Genomic DNA, 22556 nt, shown 5'->3' with positions numbered 1-22556 from the left:
GGGGGGTCCCCTAGAGTGAATAATAAGAACCAATAAAGAAAGAAATATATTATCATAGAAACGCTGTAGTTAAAGTTATGAGTTGTACAAAGGCAGCTGTGGCTAAATACACGAAAGAGCATTATTCAACCCTCTCAGTTTGTTATTTTGGAGTTCTTTATATAGGATTTGAAAACATTTGCATTTCAGTGAACAGGGAAATAATAAAGAAGTAATCCAGAGATAATACAGCAAACAGAGTAACATAATGCAAGACAAACAATAAGTGTGCGACAGGAAGGAAAGTAAAACCGGTATTAAGCCAGATAAAAGTGCAGGCACACCTGAGCACTATTTAAGACATTTGTGGCAGAAGCCTCATCTTCATTGAGTTAATTAGCAGTACCCCACAGTCAGCATCTCAGGGTGTGGGTAGGAGGACCTGAGGGAGAGCAGACTGCCTTTGAGTCAATTGGAGTAAATGGCAGGCCTCCCTGATGAGCTCACATCAGCCCTTGGAGCCTCCTGCCGTCACGTCCCACTTGATGGTAATTATTTGGAAAGCAAGCACTCTGCAAATTCCATTATTTAGATTTGGGGGTTGGCTTACTAAATCTAACACAAATTACCATCTTGGCCACAAAATTCTGTGTCTCCACATGTTTTCAATTTATCAGGCTATTTAATAATGCTAATGTTGTAAATAAGCATAGCAATAGTTAAGTTACTCTGAATGCATCGGAGTACTAATTAAGACTTGATGCAGGATGCTGTTATTGTGCAAACCATATTTAGTAGGACTGTGTCTTAGGAATGCTGCAAAAATATATTGTAGAAGCTATTTTGGATATTTTTTACAAGCACTGAGTTCAAAATCTTTTTTCATTCTTTACAAAAGTACAGATTTTTACAGATAAAAAGATTGTGACGCCAACTGAGTTATAAAAGTGAGGCACAACAATGCAGTGGCAGGTAATAATGTCATTGCAATTTAAGTCTTTTGATTGGTGCCGTGTGTTAAGGTATTAAAGTAAACACTATCTTTCATTACTGTGGCTTTTCATTGGCATACTGTTATAACTGGAATGGTGTAGGTGTATTGATGCGTGCGCAATCATCCAGGTAAGGAAACCCCAAAAAGCTGATTCTGTTCAATGTTGATACAGCATTTTCAGTGGAAGAAATGTCTTGTTTTTGTTAATCCCACCCCAAAGATTGGGTCCCCCAGCACAAACAGAGCAATATAGTGTACGCAGTTACCTGCCATAAGGATTGCTGTGAATGACATATTGCTAAAACCAAATAACCTCTGGCTAAGCACAACAAAGAAGAGCTAGCTTGTCAGGCCAAGACTCCATAGTCTATTTACATAAACAGACCAGTAACCATCAGGCAGGAATGCTGGTTTGAGTCAAGGAGGCCATTTACATGAAAAGGGAACGACTATCCTGAACGAGAAAGGGGGCTACAAGGGTGTGATTGCTGCCATTCCCCAGTTCTCTGCAAATGGCAGTCATGGCCACTGATCGATGATCATAACAATTTGCATAGCAACGATCATGAAACTGAATTCACACCCCATTGTTGGGCAATAGTGCTAGTTTCAGTCATTATGCAAATATAGAGTTTATCAGGTTTGGAAAACATACAGTCAGCTGAGACTGAAGGAGTCACTTGGATGAGTGATGAAGTATCTCTTCCACTTTAATCAACTTCCTGGATCCTCCCCGGTTGTGTACTCACAAAAAACAACAACAAAAACCCCTACAATTTAAATATTACACATGTTTCTCCTAGCCTGTGTCTACTACTTTAAATGTAGGTCTTTTGCATAATTTTGTATTCCTTAGCCCAGCATTGTTTTTTGTGTTGCATTAAGCCGAAACCTATATGTTTCAATGATTATTTCACTGTTACAAACTTTGTACAGCATTAAAAAATTTGCAAATGCATCTTCACTCCAGCAGCTTAAAAAAGCAGCAGATCCCATGTGAAGTAGAATCAAGAATATTTTGACATTTTTTGTTGTTTGTTTACAGACCTTATCCTATTCTTTAAGCTTAGAATCAAACAGTAATTGTTGTCAACCTATCTGATTGCGCGCCATATGGCATGTCAAGCTGTCTAAGCAAGTCAAAGATGGCAAGCACCTCACGCAGCACTTGCAGAGACCTTAGTTTCACCATCTGATTTGTTTAGAGTCTATTAAAATTCTAACTGTCAAAACCATCCTCTACCCTCAAACTGTCACGGAGACACAGTACTGAAGTTTAATACGTGGTGCTGTCTGACTGTGAATGACACAAGTCAACGTTGCCAAAGATCCAAAATCTGCTTCTCGTTCATGTTTGTGCAATCTTTAAACAACCAGGGACAAAGCTTGAGAACAGAAAAAATACCTGTTAGAAAATGTTTATTTGTTGCTATTTCAAATCATAGTAAGCACTTAAATCATGATCATGAGGGGCACGTATGCCTAAATGCAATACAAGCTTAAGACAAATGTCAACCCATACAGCAGTAACCATGTTCATGCTGTGTACATTTGGATAATCAGTATCAAAGTGCACTATTTTTCAGTAATGATATTGCACCCTAATATGGCTGTGTGATATATGGACAGACAACCAAACAGAGTCCCAGGATGGAGCAGGGGAGGAAGCAGGGGATAAGGATATGGAGAAAAAAAGGAAACGAGTACAAAGCCCCTCAGGAATTGCAGCACACAGACACTTCTATTTATAGAGGCGGGACTAAAGCAGGAGAATGACAGGCATCTATGGTGTACCTGGAGCACCACTGCACTCACACAACACAAACAAACCCAAATATATGCATACGGAAACACTTTTGGAACAAATAAGTCTTCTTTTTTTGAAATTATTCCGGTGCATTTCCACTATTTTCCATCTTTCTTTCTCTGTGCCATATAACGCTTAATCATGGGTCAACATTAACATATCACAAATCTTACCTATATAAGGCAGGTCAAACTGTATGTTCAAATCATAGTTGCAACTCTGGAAATGATAAATGGACTGGTTCTTATAGAGCATTTTCCTGCTGTACTCAAGCACTCAAAATGTTTTATGCCTCTTTCACCCGTTCACATCCATTCATACAATCACTTTTTCTATGCTTTTGCTACCTAAGTGCTTTCCTTCTAACATGCATACACATTCACATGCTGATGAACACATCGGAGAGCAGCTTGGGGTTCAGTCTCTTGCCCAAGGATACTTTGGCATGAAGAACGGAGCAGCCAGGCACTGAACCACCAACCTTCCAATTAGTAGATGAGCTACAGCAACACCTACTTGGAGAAATCGATCAATATGTTTTTTGTTTTTTAACTGCGTTACTTAATGCCACTTGGCAATAACTGCTACCTCAGCTAGCCTTCAGTATATGATTGGCTAATAGCTGTGACATGTAACTGTGAATTGCATGCAAAAATGTGACAATAGTCACAGAGTGATCATTTCTAAAACAGCAGATTTTTAAAATAAATGGATGGATGGTGTCTGAAATGTCAGTTCCAGTAACCAGCCAGGCAGATAATCAGCCAACCCCATGAATTTGGCTCAAAATGAATGAATTTCTCATCTTTTTCTTCGCATTAAATTACGTAACTCATGAACTGGACAAGATAATTGCTCATCAGTAGCCTCGGGAAAGTTTTTAATTTGTCATCAATACCCTAAAATATCAAAGACAATGCTGCTCCTAGCTTTACTTAGCTTCATATACCTGTGCTTTATATTTGTATACTAATAAGTACAAATGGTACAAGGTGGCTTTAAGGCTTACGTTCAATAAAAATATTTATTAAAAAGGTTGTTATATAGTCCCATACTGTAAATGAAAGGTAAGGATAGGAGTAATGCACAGAAGGCCTCTGAGGCATGTAGGGCCTAAAAACCATCCTCTCCAGCAAGCACCACAGCTTAAACAGACTGGGAACAAACACAGAAGCAAGGAAAGACAGAGATAGAGGGGTGTCTGTTGGGCTGGGTGTCTAAAACACTCAATCTTTATCTGTTACAAAAACTCTAGCACTAGATGGGCGGGTGGAATCAGATATGCAACATCTGATATGCACCCTGCCTGAGCTCATTATATTCGTTTTTAGTATTTTAACTATCTTAGCTAATCTAGGAGCCAACAACCAGAAGCTCAACATTAGCAGCCTTTGGCCCTTTTTCTGTATAGTACTGTTGATGTTATAGCTAGAGTATTTTCACTCTGCTTCTACTCGTGATTCTTGAGATCATTAATATGCAAATAAAAGAGAAAAAATAAAGTTCTGATATACAATATTCTTATTGATTTGAGTGATAATATATACTGGATTTGTTTCTAAGCAGTTTAAAGGCAGATGTCTTTAGACCTAATCTGCTAATAACTCACTTGAAAATTAACAGACGGTCACAAGCTCAACATATTATTTTAAGTAAAATTCTAATACATTTACCTGATTAAGAAATTTGGTGTCGAAGGCTAAAACTGCATAACATGAAAATGTACATGTAAATCAAACTTAATTGCGCTTAATATTAATGTAACTTTCAACCAGTGCTTGTAGTCATTTACTGTACAATATCATATTACAAATTATGCCCATATCATGCATTTCTTTTTAAATATTTTCATTGATTACTCATCCATGTGGAACAGAAACCATAGCAGCGGCCAAAAACTTTCCCAATCCCACCTGCCACTTATTTGAATGAGAAGTCCATCCAGTCATTAATCATCTATGTCATTAATCGCTCTCTTTCACCAAGTCTAAAAAGGTAGAGATGAAGTTAGTCAATAACAAGGGATGTTTCATGTAAGTGCACAGTGTGGCCTATTCAACAAGACTGAGATATATATATTAGTGCTAAACAATGTAGAATTTAGCAAGGGAAACGAGAGATGTGCTGAAAAAGAGGCAGGATGAGAATCCTTTTATTCCTCTCACTGTCTGTTGCTTTACACAGTACTGAAAAAATGTCACTGACACAATAGTTAATTTTTTAAAAATTGAAATTAAATGAGCCTATTAATCTTTATTCTGTGAACTAAAGACTCCTGTAGGTATTCATCTACTCAAACCATTTTTATGTGGCTCTCAGAACTACAGGTGCTTTTCTAGGACTTATGTTGCTTGACACTCGTGCACAAAAGCAGCATGTGATGATATACCAGTTTGAGGATGCCAGTGAGGATGGTGTTAGTTAAGAGGCTTAGCCACACAGGCAGATCCACCTAGCTGGGCCCTGCTGACTGCCCCTGGGCCAGCCACATGCCCTCATTATCCTCCTGACACCCTCCTCTCATCCTCCTCCAGCAGTGGGGCTAATCCACACTAAAGGGGTAGGGCGTAAACCTGGCAGAGGTGTTTCCACTACAACTATGCACCTGTTCTGCACACCAATACATTGTGTTGTTTTAGTCATTAAAAAACAAAACAGATGTGTCAAAAGTGTCAAAACCAACTTACTGGAAAGTCTGCAGGTGCTAAAAATCCCCAGACTGCTGATCATATTTGGTCACTGAAAGTCGCACAAATCCTATCATACATAGTGAGACAGGTCTTATCTTCAAATATTGTTCAGTATTCAGTATTCCTATTCAAGCATAATTTGCTTTCTTCTTGAATTTCAATAATCAGTAATGTTCATGCAGCCATTGTGGAATTATAACAAATTCCAAACTAGGCTCATATAAAACCAACAAAAACATTTAATTAACTTAAGCTTTAATATTTTATTTCCTCATCCATTAATGCAACATAAAGAATAGGGTATGGGTGGAGGTATGGTGGGGCTGCAACAGATTATTATTTTGCATGGCTTGTAGTTCCAGTCCCATAATGGCCAGCAAGTCTTCTGTGCTTTAGGGAACTTATATGCTTTTTCATGTGAAAATGAAGCTCGAGGCTATTCCACAGTGTATCAATCAGTGTGACTGAGGTTTGAAGATGCATGAAACAAACTGGTGGGCTGGGGAATCGTGTATGCCTGTGTGCATGTGTGCATGAGTGTGTGTGCGTGTGTCTGTGTGGGGAGGGTGGTTGGAGTGGAGGGGGTTTGCATCACATTTTTTCAAAGTCTGGGGTCAGCAGAAATGCAGTATAATTCTCTTGCCGAGTTGCCATGCATGAAGCTCTTGTCAACAGACCTAGACCATCTGTCCTGCTATTTACCACATCCTTGTTTTTCCATAAGCGAAAACTCCACTTCATGTTTTCAATGAGGAGCTACATTTATGTATAAGATAAGAGAGAAACTGCTCATTAAGAAGCATACTTCAAATAACTAGAAAACTTTTCATGTCATAGACTTAACTTTCCCCCTTTTTACTTAAGTTAATTAAGTAAACTGCATTCTTGTCAAAAGGGGGAATAGGGTACTAGAAACAATTATTAAAAAGCACTTTTAGTTAGAAGACTTCTATCTTAAAAACTCTTAAGACTTTCTGTCTGGATAACAGACAGTTAGATGCATTTGAAATCTCCATCTCCCTCGCAAAGCCCTTTGAGATCTTAGCATAAAAATGTTTGTGCCCTGTTCAACTGTCAGAGAGAAGTCAGAGAGTGATGGAGATGAAGAGAGTTGAGAATGAAAGAGGAATTCGAGTGATTAAACTAGTGCACACAAAAGATTCATGCTAACCATGCATAGCGAATGGCTCTCACACCTAAAGTGAGGGCATCGTCTTTAATCAGAGGGTAATTTATTGACTCCCATTTAGAAAACCATAATACTAGTGATCAAGCCCTTCAACCGTAAAATGCAATAAACTAGGGAAGTGTTTTGTGAACAAAGGCAAATAGCAAGGCCCCACACATCATTATGTTCCTTTCATATCCCATTAGATTAGTCCCAAATGCATTTTTAGGTTAAGAAAGTCATGCCATATGCAGCCAGAATCAAGGGTAAGAACGCCAAATTATCATTACTTCAGTTCACTGTATGAATTCTCAACATCCATTTTCCACTCAACCTGTTCCCACCAGAGGTGAAATGAATCATTGCAACCAAGGACTGAAATGTTCAGGAAAAAAGAAACAAAGGTTGAATTTGTGAATATCATGTTACATATATATCTGACAAGGCAAGGCGGTGTAGCGTTAACCCTCTTCATTTATCAAGCCAATCTTTCAGCTCCTGCCCATCATTTTCCAAAAAAAGAGTTTTATACATTGGTGAGGTAGTTTTTACAAGAAAACAGACCAAGTGGGAATCTATACAGGACTTTTTTTTTAATATGAAAACATTTTAATTGCGTTAATGCCATTTCTACTTTACCTAACGCAGAAAACTTTCAGGCTCTCAATGACTCAAAAAGCTGGCCCTTATTCCAACAGCATATACAAGTTATTTCTCTCTCAATGGAGGCGCAAAGTCTTGTCCATCGGGGAGAACAAAGCCATGTAATTGGTTGCTTCCCCACTTGAGCCCCAGATAGCACAATGTTAATAACAAACTGATGAGAAATTCATTAGGGCTCCAAATAAAAACAATCTCTCCTGGATAAGAGACGAGTACGTTATAATTAAACCGATGCCTCGTCGTTTTCATTAGGCCGTGGAGCCTGAAAACTTGAAGACTGAACCACTGAGATAGATGCAATTAAGCACGATTGTTTTACTACACATTAGAGCCTAAAGTATAAAATAGAGGCACCATGTTAATACAACAGATTCTCGTGGAGCGGGAAAAAGAGACCTACAAGTTATATTGGAAATTAGCTGACCACAGAGGCACATTTTAGCAGATCTACCCCACAGTCTGAGGGAAGTGGGCAAGTCAGGATTAGTTACACAGCGAGGACGTAGAGTGTAATTAGGAACTTTCTTCCAATCGCTTTGCCTGAATACTCCTTCCTCATCTTTACACCAGATTACCTAGTCACTCCACCTTTCCAGCTGTCGTCCTCTTTATTCCAGCTCTGCACTGCCATTCCTCTCTAACATCCTCCGGTGGCTTCACAGAATTCTGAGATGGCCAGCTTCCAGGCCAGCAGAAAGGGGGAACAAAGGGATCAGACACACAGGTTTCTGTGTGCTTCTGTGCTGTGTGCTTGTTGTGGCAGGGGAGGGAACCACTTGCTTTTTAGCTGTCAGCGATGCTCGGCACAAACCTGCCTGGCCATAAAAATACTCAAGACCAAAAGTGTAAGATCAGGACTCAAATGTTCCCAGTTTTCTTATTAAAGCACCAGCAATTCATCCTCAAAAAACAAAGACAAACCAGCAAATCAAACAGATATGTGCATATATACTTACAACACTCAAAGAGACACAAACATGGACAAAATGAAAGCCTTGGGTGTAGCATAACACGGACAAGCCCATTCAGTATCACTGGTGACTGGATACTGTTGTCAGTGTGAAAGTACACAAAAGCAAATATCCTTGCTTCAGAAAACCTTGGTTTCACAGGCAAGATGACTGATTGCCTTTAATGTCTCAAACTGAAACATAATATGAAGCAAACAGAAACGTGAAACTTAAACCTTGTCTGTGAAGGTTCTCAGTCATCCAGGTCATCGTAGTCAAAGGAGCTTGCAAAGAAAAGCGCCTGGACTTCTTTAAGTTACTTGAAGACGTTTCACCTCTCATCCGAGAAGCTTCTTCAGTTCTTCACTTCTTCAAACTTAAACCTTGTCCATTTTATTGGTAAAGAAAAGCCATTAATAAAATGACACAAGGGCAATTCATAGAAAGCTGAGTGTTTACAGCAAAAACTTGCCTCCTTACAAACAACATGTGCCACTAGCCATTTCTGCTAGATTCTTGCATTTGCCATTTCATGTACAAGTTACAGAAGACTGGTGAAAATGGCCATAATGCACTGTCAGCTGAACATATGGATGGATGGAGTTATTGTTGTTTGACCTCAGGGAAGAAGGAGGGACATGCGGGTCACATTAATGTGGACCAATAATCTCTCCCTGAGTCATTAGGATGATCAATGCCATTCTAATGAGATAACATCTGGAACAAAGGACCCTAATAGCAGACAGCTGCTGGGCAAAGTGAGGTAATTAGGAGAACATTCAGTGATGCTAACTAATGCTGCAGTCATTGTGCTCAGGTTTTGTACCCCACCCTGTTAACATCCAAAAAACAACATGTTGAATATTTCATATCTTCTCTAATAACTAATCACTGCAGAATAATATCAGTGTTAATAAATGAGAGGAAAACTGTGGGAAATGGGAATTAGAAATACCTCAAAATCTTGCCTTGACATGAATGCTTATCGAGCGGCAATAAATTGGTCAATTATGGAGAAAATCTGTTTTGAGGTAACCTTTCAGCTTATTAAATAAGCTATAAATCAATTTCTAGAGCAGAATGAGTGGCTGGCTTTTAATGAGTGGACGTGTCTAATCTTTTTTCTTTGCTTAGTTCTCTCAGACTGTGTGCATGTATAGAGAGGAAAATACTACATGGTGACCTGGTGTAAAGTTAGACTAAAAAACAGTATTTTGTATTGTTCACCACAACTTCAAAGTATAACTTGAAGTAGCACACTGATAATTCAAGTGACTGAATGTAAGTTGCTCAATTAGAGGACAACATTTTTAAAAAAAGAGAACAAAAAGTATCCACCTCCAAACACTGGCTAAGCAGGAGCCAATTAGTCTTATGCATAGAAAGAGGAATAATGGAGACTGGCCTCAAAGAGAAACCTTATTATTAGTCCATGTAACGTGTCCGTACACACCGTTGGCGATCACGAATAAATATAATTACTATGAACAAAGAAAACTGTGTAGTCTAACATAGGGTGAAATGATACTCCAATGTTGGGCTCCAAAGCACTAATTACATAGAATAAAAATAAAAATCTTGTAATACATGAATGTCTATGTACAGATATACATGCATATATTGAATGTGCATGTATATTCCACACTATGTGATGTTGCTGGATATTCAAATGCTAGAAAGTTTCCACTGCACCCTGCTGATAAAACTGTACTGCACCAAAATTTGATTTGTACCAATACTTTGGGAATGACAGTGTTTTAATAGGAGTTGTATATCCTGAGTTGCTTGTGATAGTGACGCTGTGTGTGTGTGTGTGTTGCTTCCAGTCCCTGCTACTACAGTGGGAATGCCACTGCTGCAACTTTCATAGCAACTAAACAATGAACATTGCCACAAATAATGTCGAGGTGTTCTTCCTGACTGTTGAGCGCACAGCTAACTTGGAAAATGACAGAAATGTGGACCAGTTTAAAGGATTCAAAGGTTAACATATGTGGCACATAACACAGCATCCTGCTGATTATCTCAAATACAATTATGATTTAGTTGGTGACAAACGTTTTTTTTCTCCATTAGGAATTTTTAACGAAATTAGGAACAATGAAAGCCTTTTTATTTATCTTTATCACTTTATGTGCATTAACAGTGTGGCAAACAACGCAGACTGGGCATGGTAACTTAATCTCAAGAACACAAGTTTTAAATGTTAAAAAAAATATTATTTTATATTGGAAATGGTAATTCTGCGATATCAACTGGTAATATCTAGTTGTAAATATAGAGGTAACTATTAATCTAAGCCTAAACTCTGAAATTGAGATTACTGTATAGTAAACAGCACTGTAATCTTAATCTAATTTACAATAGTTCAGTTATCAATGTTCTGGTGCTAATTCACTGCTAAAAACTACAGCTATAAGAACATAAATGACCATTTTAATAACCCTGTCATATATAAGATTCAAACTTACCTGAGCATATTTTGTTCTGCAGTCATATTAGATGGCAGTTCTTTTTAAGTTCCATGTTTAGCCTTTTACTATTTTTGCCATCATATCATTTAAATAATAAAAAACTGTTAAATGTAATAAACCTCCCCAAAGAAGAAAAAATATGCAGTGAGTGAAAGGCTAAGTATTATTTATTCAGTTTTTTCCCCTCCTAATTCAAACACTTCATTGGCTTGTATAATTTTCAAATAATTAAAGAAAATGTAATTCAACTAAATAAATAAAAAAATGAATCTTCTTTACACTCATTCCTTTACTTCTGCTTCAAATGTAAACGCGTCCTGTATATGGAGCACATACTGTATGCAGTAGAAAGTTACATTAATATGGATAGTTAGGGAAATATGAAGAAACACCATCATGGCTTGAGTGCAGTCAACACTGCAACAACACTATTCCTCTGAGAGCACGACAGCAGTGGTGAAAAAGCTCCCAACTAACAGTAATTGGTTTTAAAATAATAGAATTCATTACAGTTACGGCGCTTGTTCAGAAATGCAAACAGGAGAAGAAAAAACATTCACTAGAGACTTGGGCTGAACTGCTTCGCTAAAAACCATGGGGAGATGAAAGGCATAATTCAAATGACAATTTTAGAACCTTTAGTTCATTTATATCAGAAGCTCAGAAGATGTTGCTGGGATAATAACATCATGATTTTTTCTGTTCTTTTGTTCTAGTTGCAGGGCTTGGAAGAACTTTTTCCCTCTCAATTTCATTCTTTTGTGGTGGCAAATGTCTCCTCCTCACACAGAGACATGTGAGGTGACACACAAACAATCTAGCAAACAACACCCGTCGCCAGCAGAGACAGCCAACTGAAAGCTAACATGGGAAATCTTGACAGGGAAGAAGAAAAACACCTCACACATGACACTGAATTTGCTGCTTGTCTTATTAAATGACTGTGTAATTATACACATCAGGGGTCTGCATTGTAAGGTCCTATGTTTTTATTACATCCAGCTGCAGACTTTGTTTGACTCAAGGCCTGCATCTCAGGTATGACGAAAGCATTCACCCAATCAGCTTTGAAAGAAAGATCATTTTTCTCAAGACCACTCAGGATATAAAGAGACAGGTCAGCCATCTCAGCATGATTGGATGCCACCTCATGCTGCGTCTATAGCCAACATCAAGGACATCACTATTACAAACGCTATACATCTGCCATCAAATCAGCCTCAGGCCAATATCGAGTAATTGGCTCCATTCTAAGGAAGAGCTTGATACATCCTGTCTACCAACTGATATAGTCAAACATATATGTGAATAAATACATTTTTTGCTCCATTTACTTATATTTATTTGGCACAATACCTGTGAGAAAAAACAAGATCACCATATGGCTGTGCATTAAAAATGGATGCCTTATGTTAGCGAGGGCACCTGAGATGAATGATAATATGGGAAAAAAATGATGATTTGAAGAGCAAAGCTGTTTCTTTATCCTGAAAAACAACCTCTCCTGTAACTGAAAGTCACGCCTGACCAAGACCATGCTCCAGCAGAACACATGTTGCCACGAATGTGTCTTTTCAAGAGCACTGGTTGTCAATAAGCAAATATGGCTCACATGGAAAGATATGGTCAGAAGGTTTGATGTTCGTATCTCTGAGGAAAACTAACTGCATAGAATACACAAAAAGAGGGAGACATTGATATGGTGTCAGTGTACAGGCATAAAGCATAAAGGGATGCATACAGACAACCAGGAGGAAGGACAGAGACATCGATGGTGTTGTTCCGTAAACATAGCTGACGTCTCATTGTTAAGAGACTAAATCTGTTTTTAGCGTTGGACTGATCATTCGTAGCATATGGGAAGTCAATAGAATGGGTCTTGTTAATGGCAGGCAAGGGAACACATAATTCCTTACAGGCCCAGATTATGCAAGTGAAAAATCAAAAGGACAAAAAAAACGAGTGTACCCAATAGAGTTTGGCGCTCTTCCACCATGTAAGAGGCAGTCTCACTTTTGTATTAGGTTGAAGGAAAAATAACAATAAATGAATAAATGAATCAAGCCTCCTTTCCATCTCTAGAGTTGTAAGGGAAAGTTGTTCTTTAGAGAAGACAGACCTGCCTGAGTCCTATTGAGCCATTTCACATGTATTCTTCCTTTTAAAGATCAGATGTCTAACAAATGGCATTAGTGGCACACATAGCCGTGTGTTGCATGGGCGGCAAGAAACCCATTAGGTCAATTCCATAGCAACAATGTGGCTTTTGAGCCCCTGTGGTGCAACAATGTATTGGTCGATTCAATGGGTACCCACTGCCACCAAGTGCTAGCCTTCAGTACTGCATTAGTGGCTGGAGAACTGCAGCTGTTGCCATGTCTATCTGAGCAGAGACAGACCACGATCGTCCACGATGAGCTACTGTACTTGACTAAGATCCAATGTTATCAACACTGTTGTGAGGCACCCAAAACCCAATCTCAATACTAATATTTGTCTTCAATACATAAAGTTAGGCTGTGCACAATTAAAGCACACAAAGATGTCCCCGTGCAATTCACAAAAAACTGTGACCAGTTTGGCATTTTAACACAAGCAGAGAGCAGCCAGCATGCATGAATGCGAGGTGCTGCCAACTCACTCAGGATAAGACTCGCATTCTCTGGGACAGCTGAACTACGCTTTACCAACCAAGCCTAAAGTACATCATGGCAACCTGAGTGTTTCTATCTAGTGCATGACCAGTAGGGCTGCTCAAATACTGCAAGAATCATAATCCAAATTATGCCGGTGAACAATGAGATCACAATTACTTGACACGATTATTCACTGACTTTTTTTTTCTTTTTTTTTCATCATGCATTTTACAGTTGTTAAAATTCTGTTGTTGCTAGTGTTCCTTGTGGACCACCCTAAAATCAAAGGTTAATAACTGAATAGATTTTAGCTTTTTTCTTCATTTAAAGACCAGAATGCTCTGTATTTAACACAAAACAGGAGCTTTGTGGCAAAAGAGAATGGAGCGCAATTATTGTTTTATCTCAATTATCTTATTTTCATAATTGTTTGAAGCAAAAAAAAAATGTAATGGGATTAATTGCACAGTCCTAATTACTAGTTAATGTATTCTCATTTGTTCATTCATTTATTCTTCCATCCATTTACTAACTAGTGAGCGGCAAGCCAACTAGCCACATGATGCCAATAAACAGCGAAAAAGTGATATAGCTTGAAGGTTTCCAGTTTAAAACTATGACCCATCTCTCCAGAGCACCCTTCAAAAAGAAACTGCAAGCCAGACAATAACACAGCAAGTGATCTGGCCTTGATCATGTCACCAATCATTACGGCAGAGAGCTGTCTAGGGAATCAGGGGAAACCTGGCTGTTGATGAGGCGATTATATGGCTTTACTCTTGTGCGTCCAAGTATGACAGCGCTATGAAAGCATTGCGGCTGATAGGCAGAGACTATACCTTGTTAGCACGCTGTTGTGCTGAGTGGACTAGTTGACTGAGCAGTAGGGCACTCCCACAGGTCCTAGTGGGCTTACTGCAAGAATAGTGAGGGATTATAAAAAAGGCCGTCAATGTGACTCTCACCAAACCCAACATCTGCAACAACTTTGTCAATTTGTCAACAGCTACCTTTTCTTCCTACCTGTCCTTCAACTACCAAGGTACAAAACAGAGATATTACAGATCAGCGGGGTCAATGCACTTCTTACATTGGAATGCAAGTGAGTGTGAAGTCTGCATTTGGAATGACTACAAATGCACAAAAAGAGAGCCTGGCAAGGTTATGAACAGGAGTGCTTTCTCACATCGCCCAATGCAAGCATTCTCCATGCAAATCTTGACATATTCAGACAGAGCCCACATTTCACAGAGATCACATCTAGAAAAAGAAGCCGACCGCATCAACCAAAGCAAATAACTTACTAAATATACACAGATGTAGAGGGTATCGAAGAGCTAAAGAAGCAAATAAAGAAATCGGGAGTGACTGGAGAAGCAAGCAACCATAAAACATGGGGATACACAGAATTTCACAGCTGTGTGAACAGTTAAAGCAGATGCGATGGGATGTGATGGTGGATGCATACAGAGAGCTGGGTTGTAAAAATATGCTATAAAGTTTATGGAGCCTAATGCGGCCCTGCAGGAGCCTCCTGCCGAGCTGAGCATGCCGACAGTGCTGTTGAGTGTTTGACAGAGCTGTGGGAGAGAGATGTACAACTGAGAGCATAGCCCGTATTCACAAGCTCCATCACTAGTGTGGGATGTGCATACAGTACATAAAATTCACAGATATGCAATCAACAGAACTAAGAATCCTATTTTTTCCTCCCCGCCCTTCTCTAAAATAGCCAGTCTCTCCTGTGCAATATCTAAATCGTCGCTGTAATATGCAAGTGTGCTGAAAATTCATGGAGAAAAACAGTGCTTCTTACTACCAGCACAGAAACACGTTCATGTGGACACACCAACACAAATACAGGGAGACTATAAAGCACTGCCATAGTCACTGTTCAATTCAATATCAGCATACTGTGACCACTTCAGCCTTTCATGTTCCCTTCAAAATAACCAGATTCAGCTCGCCTCTTCTGATTGAAGAGGAATGATTGTTTCTTCCTTTGAAAAGACATATGTTGTATAGAAAAGATGTGTGAGGGGAGAAATAAGGAAGGAGAGAAGCTTGCAGAAAAGGCAGAAAAAACCCATAAAAAGTCAAGCACAAAAAATAAAAAGAGGACAAATGCTGATGGAAAGTAACCTCTTTTTCTCATCCCCCGTGGGAGCTGTTGTTGACTTAATCCTTCCCACACAACCCAGCCTCTGTCACAGCTAAAACCTTGCTTCTTCCACAGCCAGCAAAGGTCAATCCAACCATAAATGCCTGAAGACAAGTCATTCGGCAAAAAAACAACATTAGCTGGTAGGAAAAGTTCAACATGACATGACAACTGTGATAGCTATTACATATTTACAATGTTATTAAGTTATCCATAAAAGTATTTATAAAGTACCGTGTTGAACCCTCATATCTTCCCAGAAGAGCCTCAGTGTGCCATGACGCTCATTCTGTGAGTTTTTCCTCAAAAAATGTTCTCCTACTTGGTGTTCGAAAGCACTCTCTGACATAAAAGTCCATCTGTCTCCCACAGGTGTTAATTTAGGTTGAGATTTGGTGACTACAAAGGCTGTAGCATGTGATTAATTTTTATACTCATCAAACCATTCAGTGACCTCTCATCGCCATTGGCTGGAGGCATTCTGGAGAGGACCATTCCCATCAGAATTGTAAAGTTTTATCATTAGACAAAGGTGATTGCTCAGAAAAGCTTTGTATCGATTTGCAGTGACCCTTCTGTCTGAGGGGACGAATGGACCCAAACCATACCACTAAAATGTCTAGAGCAGCATGAACGAGCCACCTGTTGTAAGACATTGTGGCAAATGTAGCATGTTCTGCCTAATAACTGCCAAGGGTATAATAGTAACCGGACTGTTTTTACAAAACAAGAAAAACTGATAAAGATGAAGACAATAATGAGCTTATAAATGAACAAATCTGACATTAAAAGGTGGTTAGTCTACCAAACCTGGATACGCTACAAAGCTACGACATAACAAATGAACTGGTAAACAAAGAAGCACAATTCTCATGGACAAAAAAAAACATTTGAACAATGACAAGAGAGCCCTTTATGCCTCCACAACAAGTCAAGAAAGGATGTACATGTTTCCTTGTCAATGATCAAAAGAGGACTTCACCACCATAACATCACAGGATTCACCACACAAAATGCTTTCAAACACAAAAAAATATCAAAAACACACAAAAAGAGACTGATACAGTTTTAGATCTGGTTGTAGATCTAAGGACGAATGAAAAAGATATCAACCTGAATCAAAAGGATGGAAAGAGGAACGTTTGTAGATGCAAATGATACAATCGATGAGTTCACAAAGGAAGAAAGGCACATGCCTATAAAACTGTTTGTGACAAAAGGGTTCCCTTTGACCTGCAAATGGAGCAGAAAGGAGGAACCTGGATTTGTCAGGTTGATGTCCAGGTTATTCAAAGAGATTCAATTCCAGTGTGGGCTCGTTTCCCTCAACTGGATTAGTACAGCTTGACTTTGTAGGTGTGACGGGGTTTTCCTACATAAAGAATGCTTCTCTCCATCATCTCAAACTCGTGGGCCATAGTCAAATGCAGAAATTATGCACAGAACAGTAAGGCATGACTAGTTATCCAGATATTTACATCTGAGAACCAAATGATAACCATTGGGTTTTCAAACTGTAGTCTACATGTTAGCGCCCTAACACATCCCAGTGAAGGATTCTGGGAATAGAATTTTCCTATAATTTGAGTCATTAAAGCAACAAATGTTCAGTATTTATTAACAATGATAGCAAAGCATATTTAAAGATATCCTATGTGAAAGTATTTTGTCAAATAAATATTTCCTAATCTCACTCTCAGGCAACTTTTTATGTCAATCAGAAGAACTCTAAAATTTGCTTTCAGCCAATCAAAGAAACATCTTATTGAAACGGTCCCCTCCAGAGCATGTTTCCTTGATCTTAATTTAAAATAGAATCTATGTTGAACACTGGCTCAGGGCATGGGAGGCACACGCTATTGATTAATTTTTCATTCCTGTTCTTTTAAAGAACCAAGGACATGTGCCACATCAAATCTGCTCAACCCTCAGCACCCAGTTTAATAGCTTGCTTGAAACAAAAAGTCTTTTGAGGTATGTGGTTTTAAAAGGTAAGCAGGGAGGGAGGGTGCCTTGATTTCCTTTCAGGCTCACCATATTTCTTTTACTTTTTCCTTTTTTTAGGGTCCTTCACAAGCACTCCTGGCACTGTGAACGAACACTTGATTGGAGTTAAAGAGGAGCCAGATGTCTGCCTCATATCCTTGCAACTCTCTTTCTATGTCCCTTGTTTCCCATCTGGATGCTTTGCGATTCTCTATCCTAACGATAACTATTTGCTAACAGATTGTCCAAAAATCCTTGGCACTAACACAGAAGATTAGGAGCACAGGTAATTCACCTGAGATACATATAATATCAACCAATAAAACAAAAGAAATGTATATCAACATCCTTCATTTCAGTGCTAAAGGGTAAGTGCATTTCTCTTGCCTTTCTCTCTAAAAAAAGAAATTTAGGGGTTTTGACTGCTGATCATAAAAAGTTATGTCCAAATTTTGCATATTGACTGAATGCTCTGAATGTGAATTTTTACCTAAGGTATTGATTAACTTTTAACAGTAACTAATAAATTAGTGAGGAAAAATGCATCTTTAGAAAATAATGATTTAAAAAATACATCAATAAAATACCTCAGGTGGATTGCAAATGAAACTATCTCAAAAATGAGGAAAATATCAAGGTTTAGTGCTTTTGCAATGCTGTGCGTGATAGACACGCAAACATCTTTTCATTTAAATGTTGAATATACAGCCACATTTGAACAGATTAATGAAAACGACCTTGTAGTTGAACTAAGTTATACTCCATGACATTGGGATGTGAGATTTTTCTAATGTATTCCTATCCTCCTATAGCATACACAATCACATAACTGCATACATCCGCACAACTCTGCACACAAGAAAATAAAGTTGATGTTAAAGACATCTTTAGCTAGACTGAAATTAAAATGCCAACATTCCAATGCAGCAGAAAAAAGAAGACTGTTTATGAAGTTCATCAGCTATAGTGAAGCCGATACAGCCTCTTCTGACCTTTTTTCTCAGGTTGTCTGATGCGTTTTAGGATCTCTGGTCCAACCCACACACTGAAAACACACACAACCACACCAGCCATCACCACCTGACATCTCAGAACTGACCACGATGTTACCATGGAAATAAGCAGTCATCTGTCCAGTCATAGAGATATTGATCACCTCCCTGTGGTCTAGAGATTGCAGTTTCTTTTTTTCTTTTGCCTGCATCACACAACCTCTCACAATCAAAGGCTTTCACGTTAACACTGCAGTAGACATTGATGTATTGTTACAATGTGGCCCTTGACTTGTGACGTAAATCAGGCCAAGTTTTACAAAGCCTGACGTTATAAAACCATTGTAGTGGGTACAGGGAACTGCAGCGCACTGCGTAAAACATGCAGTTACTTATATGTATATGTTATATACAATGAATCTTAACATCAAGGGTAAAGACCACAAACTTGATGACACAGGGGCAGAATAGGGGCATTAATAGGGAATCCACACATTGAGAGGATATGCGGCTTTGCAATGTTGTACAGTTTAACAATGGTCAAAGTGGATTACAGGTAATTCCCACAGTCTCTGTATTCCTAAATCATTCTCCACGAGGAGAGTGCCAGGGAGGTTTCATGCCTTAGACAGAGAAGTTACAGTTGTATTTTCCCTGCAGACAATCCTAACCAACACTTCCCTTACAGCACATAAGAGAGCACTCTGTCCAACCGACACACGCAGACAGCATGAAAATGGGAATCTGCCAGCAAAGCAGGGAGTTGTACTGTAGGCCATCATCGGCTAAATGCTCTCCATCTGCACCCCACTAGCTTTCAGTTGGGCTTTCAAGAATGACAGTTTATACCTGCCTGTATGCTAGCCATATCTATGGGCTACTGGTAGAGGGATGGCACAAAGGTTACAAATGCATCAGTATTAGGGCTGCCACAATTATTTTGATAGTCGACTAGTCACAGATTATTTTTGCGATTAGTCGACTAATCAGATCATCATCCATTGGACGTAAAACATACAGCTTATTGCACCAGCATGCATCCGCTAACTAGCATTAGCTTACAGCTTTAAGTGTTTAAGGTATGTGCTAACTAAAAATAAAGACAAGATGATACTTTATTAAACTTTTAATGAATTTTGCAGATTGTCTCGGTGGAGCTTAATAAACTCAGGCGTCTGCTCCTTGCCATCTAAAATATAACAGGTAGTGAAGGGAGTCTGGTGTTTTACGCCGGCTCCAGTGAGCCTTGAACCCTCCAGCTATCGAGCGGGTGGGTAACAGACGACTCCGAAAACGTTGGGGCACTTTTAAAAATATGTGATGTCTTGATAAACCGAGCAGATATTTGAAGTTTATACAGCTATATTCGCCGAGAAAATATGTTAAAAGTTTATTTTGTGACCCAGAAAGAGTAATATTAAAACTAAGTAGCTGCCGCCATTGTTGGAAACTGGAATAGGCTGAGCCGAGCTATGAATTCTGGGATAGGTTGGGCCACGAAGGATACATCCGACTCATCCTTCAAATTCGGGGAAAAGGAGGACACATTTGGAGGAATCTTCGAATCTGGAAAGCCTTCGTCACGTCGCTGTAACGTAATCGGCCTATAAATGCGGCCTCCGAAGGATGCAGCCCGTAAATTTGGACACAGCTACGATACTGGAGACTGCTTCTTCTTCTTCGGGGTTTAACGGCAGCTGGCATCTTTGTACATGCAGTGCTGCCACCTTCTGTTTCGGTCCGTCGTTACACTCTTAAATCCTGCTACTTATTCCTGCGTCTTTCTGGATCTTACAAAGCTTCAAACGACACGTCGACTATTAAATTTGTCGTCGACGATTTTGATAGTCGACATAATCGTGACTAGTCGACTAATCGTGGCAGCCCTAATCAGTATGCTCTTGAGTTGGAAGCAATGCATTTGATAGGGTGCCTGCATGGTTTGCAGAACTTCTTAATTTAGGTCTCACAATTCAAACTTGCCTAGTGAAAACAAATCGGCCATTGCCGCTGATTGAAAGCTACTCAGTCCAGGTCAATAGGGGCAGAGCTGAAAAACCAGTTCTTCCAACGGAAATAACCAAGCACAAAAGAACAGTTTGACAAAGAAGGAGAAAACTCAATCGATACAAATGGTTCTGTTAAATGCCTTGCAGAGCGAGGTTTGTCTGAGCTCATGAGCAGAGCAGAGGCCAGGTCACACAGTGCTACTTTACTTTGTGTGTTTCTGCTAAGCTTTACAGTCCTCCTAATCCTCACAAAGCTCTCAAAAGGTAATAAGCCACAGTTTAAAGTGACAATTCAACACTTGCCAAACTATGAACCAGTAGATATTAAAAAAAAAAAAACACAAAATAATTTCTTCTTTACAAAAGAGGGATGCCATTTCGTAGGTGAAAATAAGTAATCTGTATATTATAATGTGAACAAATGAATGTGCATTGCCAATACTGTGGGAAATTCCAATAGTATACTTCAAGTAAACTACCTGAAGTAAAATGTAGAAGAAGAAGAAGCATTTGTAAGGATCCAGTCGTGTTCCTGTCACATGGGGAGCTGTTGACAGCAAATTTTGATAAACAACCATAAATTTTTCCACTATCCTAATATGGTCGAATATTTCTGCTTTAGGCAGAAAAATATTGCAGTGCACTGTGGGTCAGTGTGTGTCTGTGTACAGTATTTATGAGTGTGTGCAAAGTCCTTTTAAGTGTTATACTGTATATTTTTAATGTGGATCCAAAGTGTGGTACATGTGCACCTAAGAAAGATCCTCCGTTTGATCTCAAAAAGAAACGCGAATCCCTTTGGGGTTGTGTCAGGAAGAACATCTGTCAAATTAAACATGTTCAATTGAATTTTATTTATGTAGCGCCAAATAACAGCAAGGCGACGTGTAGAGCTACCCCCTGTGGTGGGGGGTAGTCAGAGAAGCTTTACTGTATATTCTCTATGTGCATTGTATCTCACAGACAAAATGTGTGTGAATGTGAGAGTGAATGAATAGTGGTATTGTAAAGCGCTTCGAGGGGTCCCGAAAAGCGCTATATAAATGCGATCCATTATTATTATTATCATTAAAATCATTTTGATAAACAGATTAGATTGAAGATTATGAGAATTTGTGTAAAAGCTATCCTTCTTTGTGGATATTAAAGTATTGAAATGCTAATAGAAGTTACACTGCAATCAATTTCAAAGAGAAACAGCAAAAACCAACAAAAGGTGTCCTGACTCACTTTCAGGCTGTATAATTTCAAGATTTCTCATTTTAAAATGCTAAAAATTTGCATGCAGGAAATGTGTTGACAGTTTATAGCCTTTTCAAATTAAAGCCCATTAGTAATATCACAGGTGAAAATGAAAAGAAAATGAAATGACCCTCACTTGCACAGTTCAGAATGCGCTCCTCAACATCCTTCCAAAACGAGATAAAATGATGTGTAATGTGTATTTGTGAGCTTAGGGAGTGAATAAAGACAGATACATAGAAGTACGAAGATTCACAAGCTAAATAAATAATGGGCTACTTACCGCAACTTTGCTCCCAGTTATCTGCATGCAGCGATCAGCGGAGGAGGTTAATGTGCAAAAAGACACAAACAGCACAATCATTAGTAAGGCCAGAGAATTCTCTCCATTACACGTTGAAGCATTAGCGTAACTTATGGGACATCACAAAAATTCTTCACACAATTAAAGCACACACTATACACTTACAATTGAAAAAAGCCAACAAGAGAACATTCAAAACTGTCGTCACACGCTGAAGATAATGTCTGCGTTTGGCAGCTGCAGTGTTACCAATTATTTTGAATATGAATATTTGCTCGGCATATGAAACACGCCGAAGTAAAAGTTGCGGCAACAAAAGCGGAAGTCATGTTTAGTCATGCCATCTTCCACACAAGGTATTAATTAAATGATTAAGGGGATAAAATATGATTGCCCTTGTGACTGCCTGATTGAATGAGTGGTACAGAACAGAACAGTGGCTAGTGTGGGCAAAGAGGCTCTGTGGACTGAAATCAATCGGCTGCCATTAACGTTGGGCTT

The 22556-nt window shown here is 39.0% G+C and overlaps 1 protein-coding gene across 8 annotated transcripts in view; it reads right to left on the bottom strand.

Annotated features, from left to right (window-relative positions):
* The window catches only part of diaph2 (diaphanous-related formin 2), a 353656-nt gene that overhangs the window by 303546 nt on the left and 27554 nt on the right, over nucleotides 1-22556 (bottom strand). For 7 of the 8 annotated variants that reach the window (XM_014333843.2, XM_014333845.2, XM_014333851.2 and 4 more), the window contains one exon: nucleotides 22035-22055. The exons of the other annotated variant lie outside the window; for it this stretch is intronic. In XM_014333843.2, coding sequence (XP_014189329.1) covers nucleotides 22035-22055 — 21 coding nt within the window. The remainder of the gene's footprint in view (nucleotides 1-22034; nucleotides 22056-22556) is intronic. 8 annotated transcript variants of the gene reach the window in all.

The sequence above is a fragment of the Haplochromis burtoni genome, unplaced genomic scaffold, assembly GCF_018398535.1.
Source record: "Haplochromis burtoni strain Fernald_Lab_line unplaced genomic scaffold, NCSU_Asbu1 Contig_4, whole genome shotgun sequence".
NCBI classification, from domain to species: domain Eukaryota; kingdom Metazoa; phylum Chordata; class Actinopteri; order Cichliformes; family Cichlidae; genus Haplochromis; species Haplochromis burtoni.
Note: the sequence above shows the minus strand (reverse complement) of the source record. Positions and strands in the feature narration are given on the sequence as shown.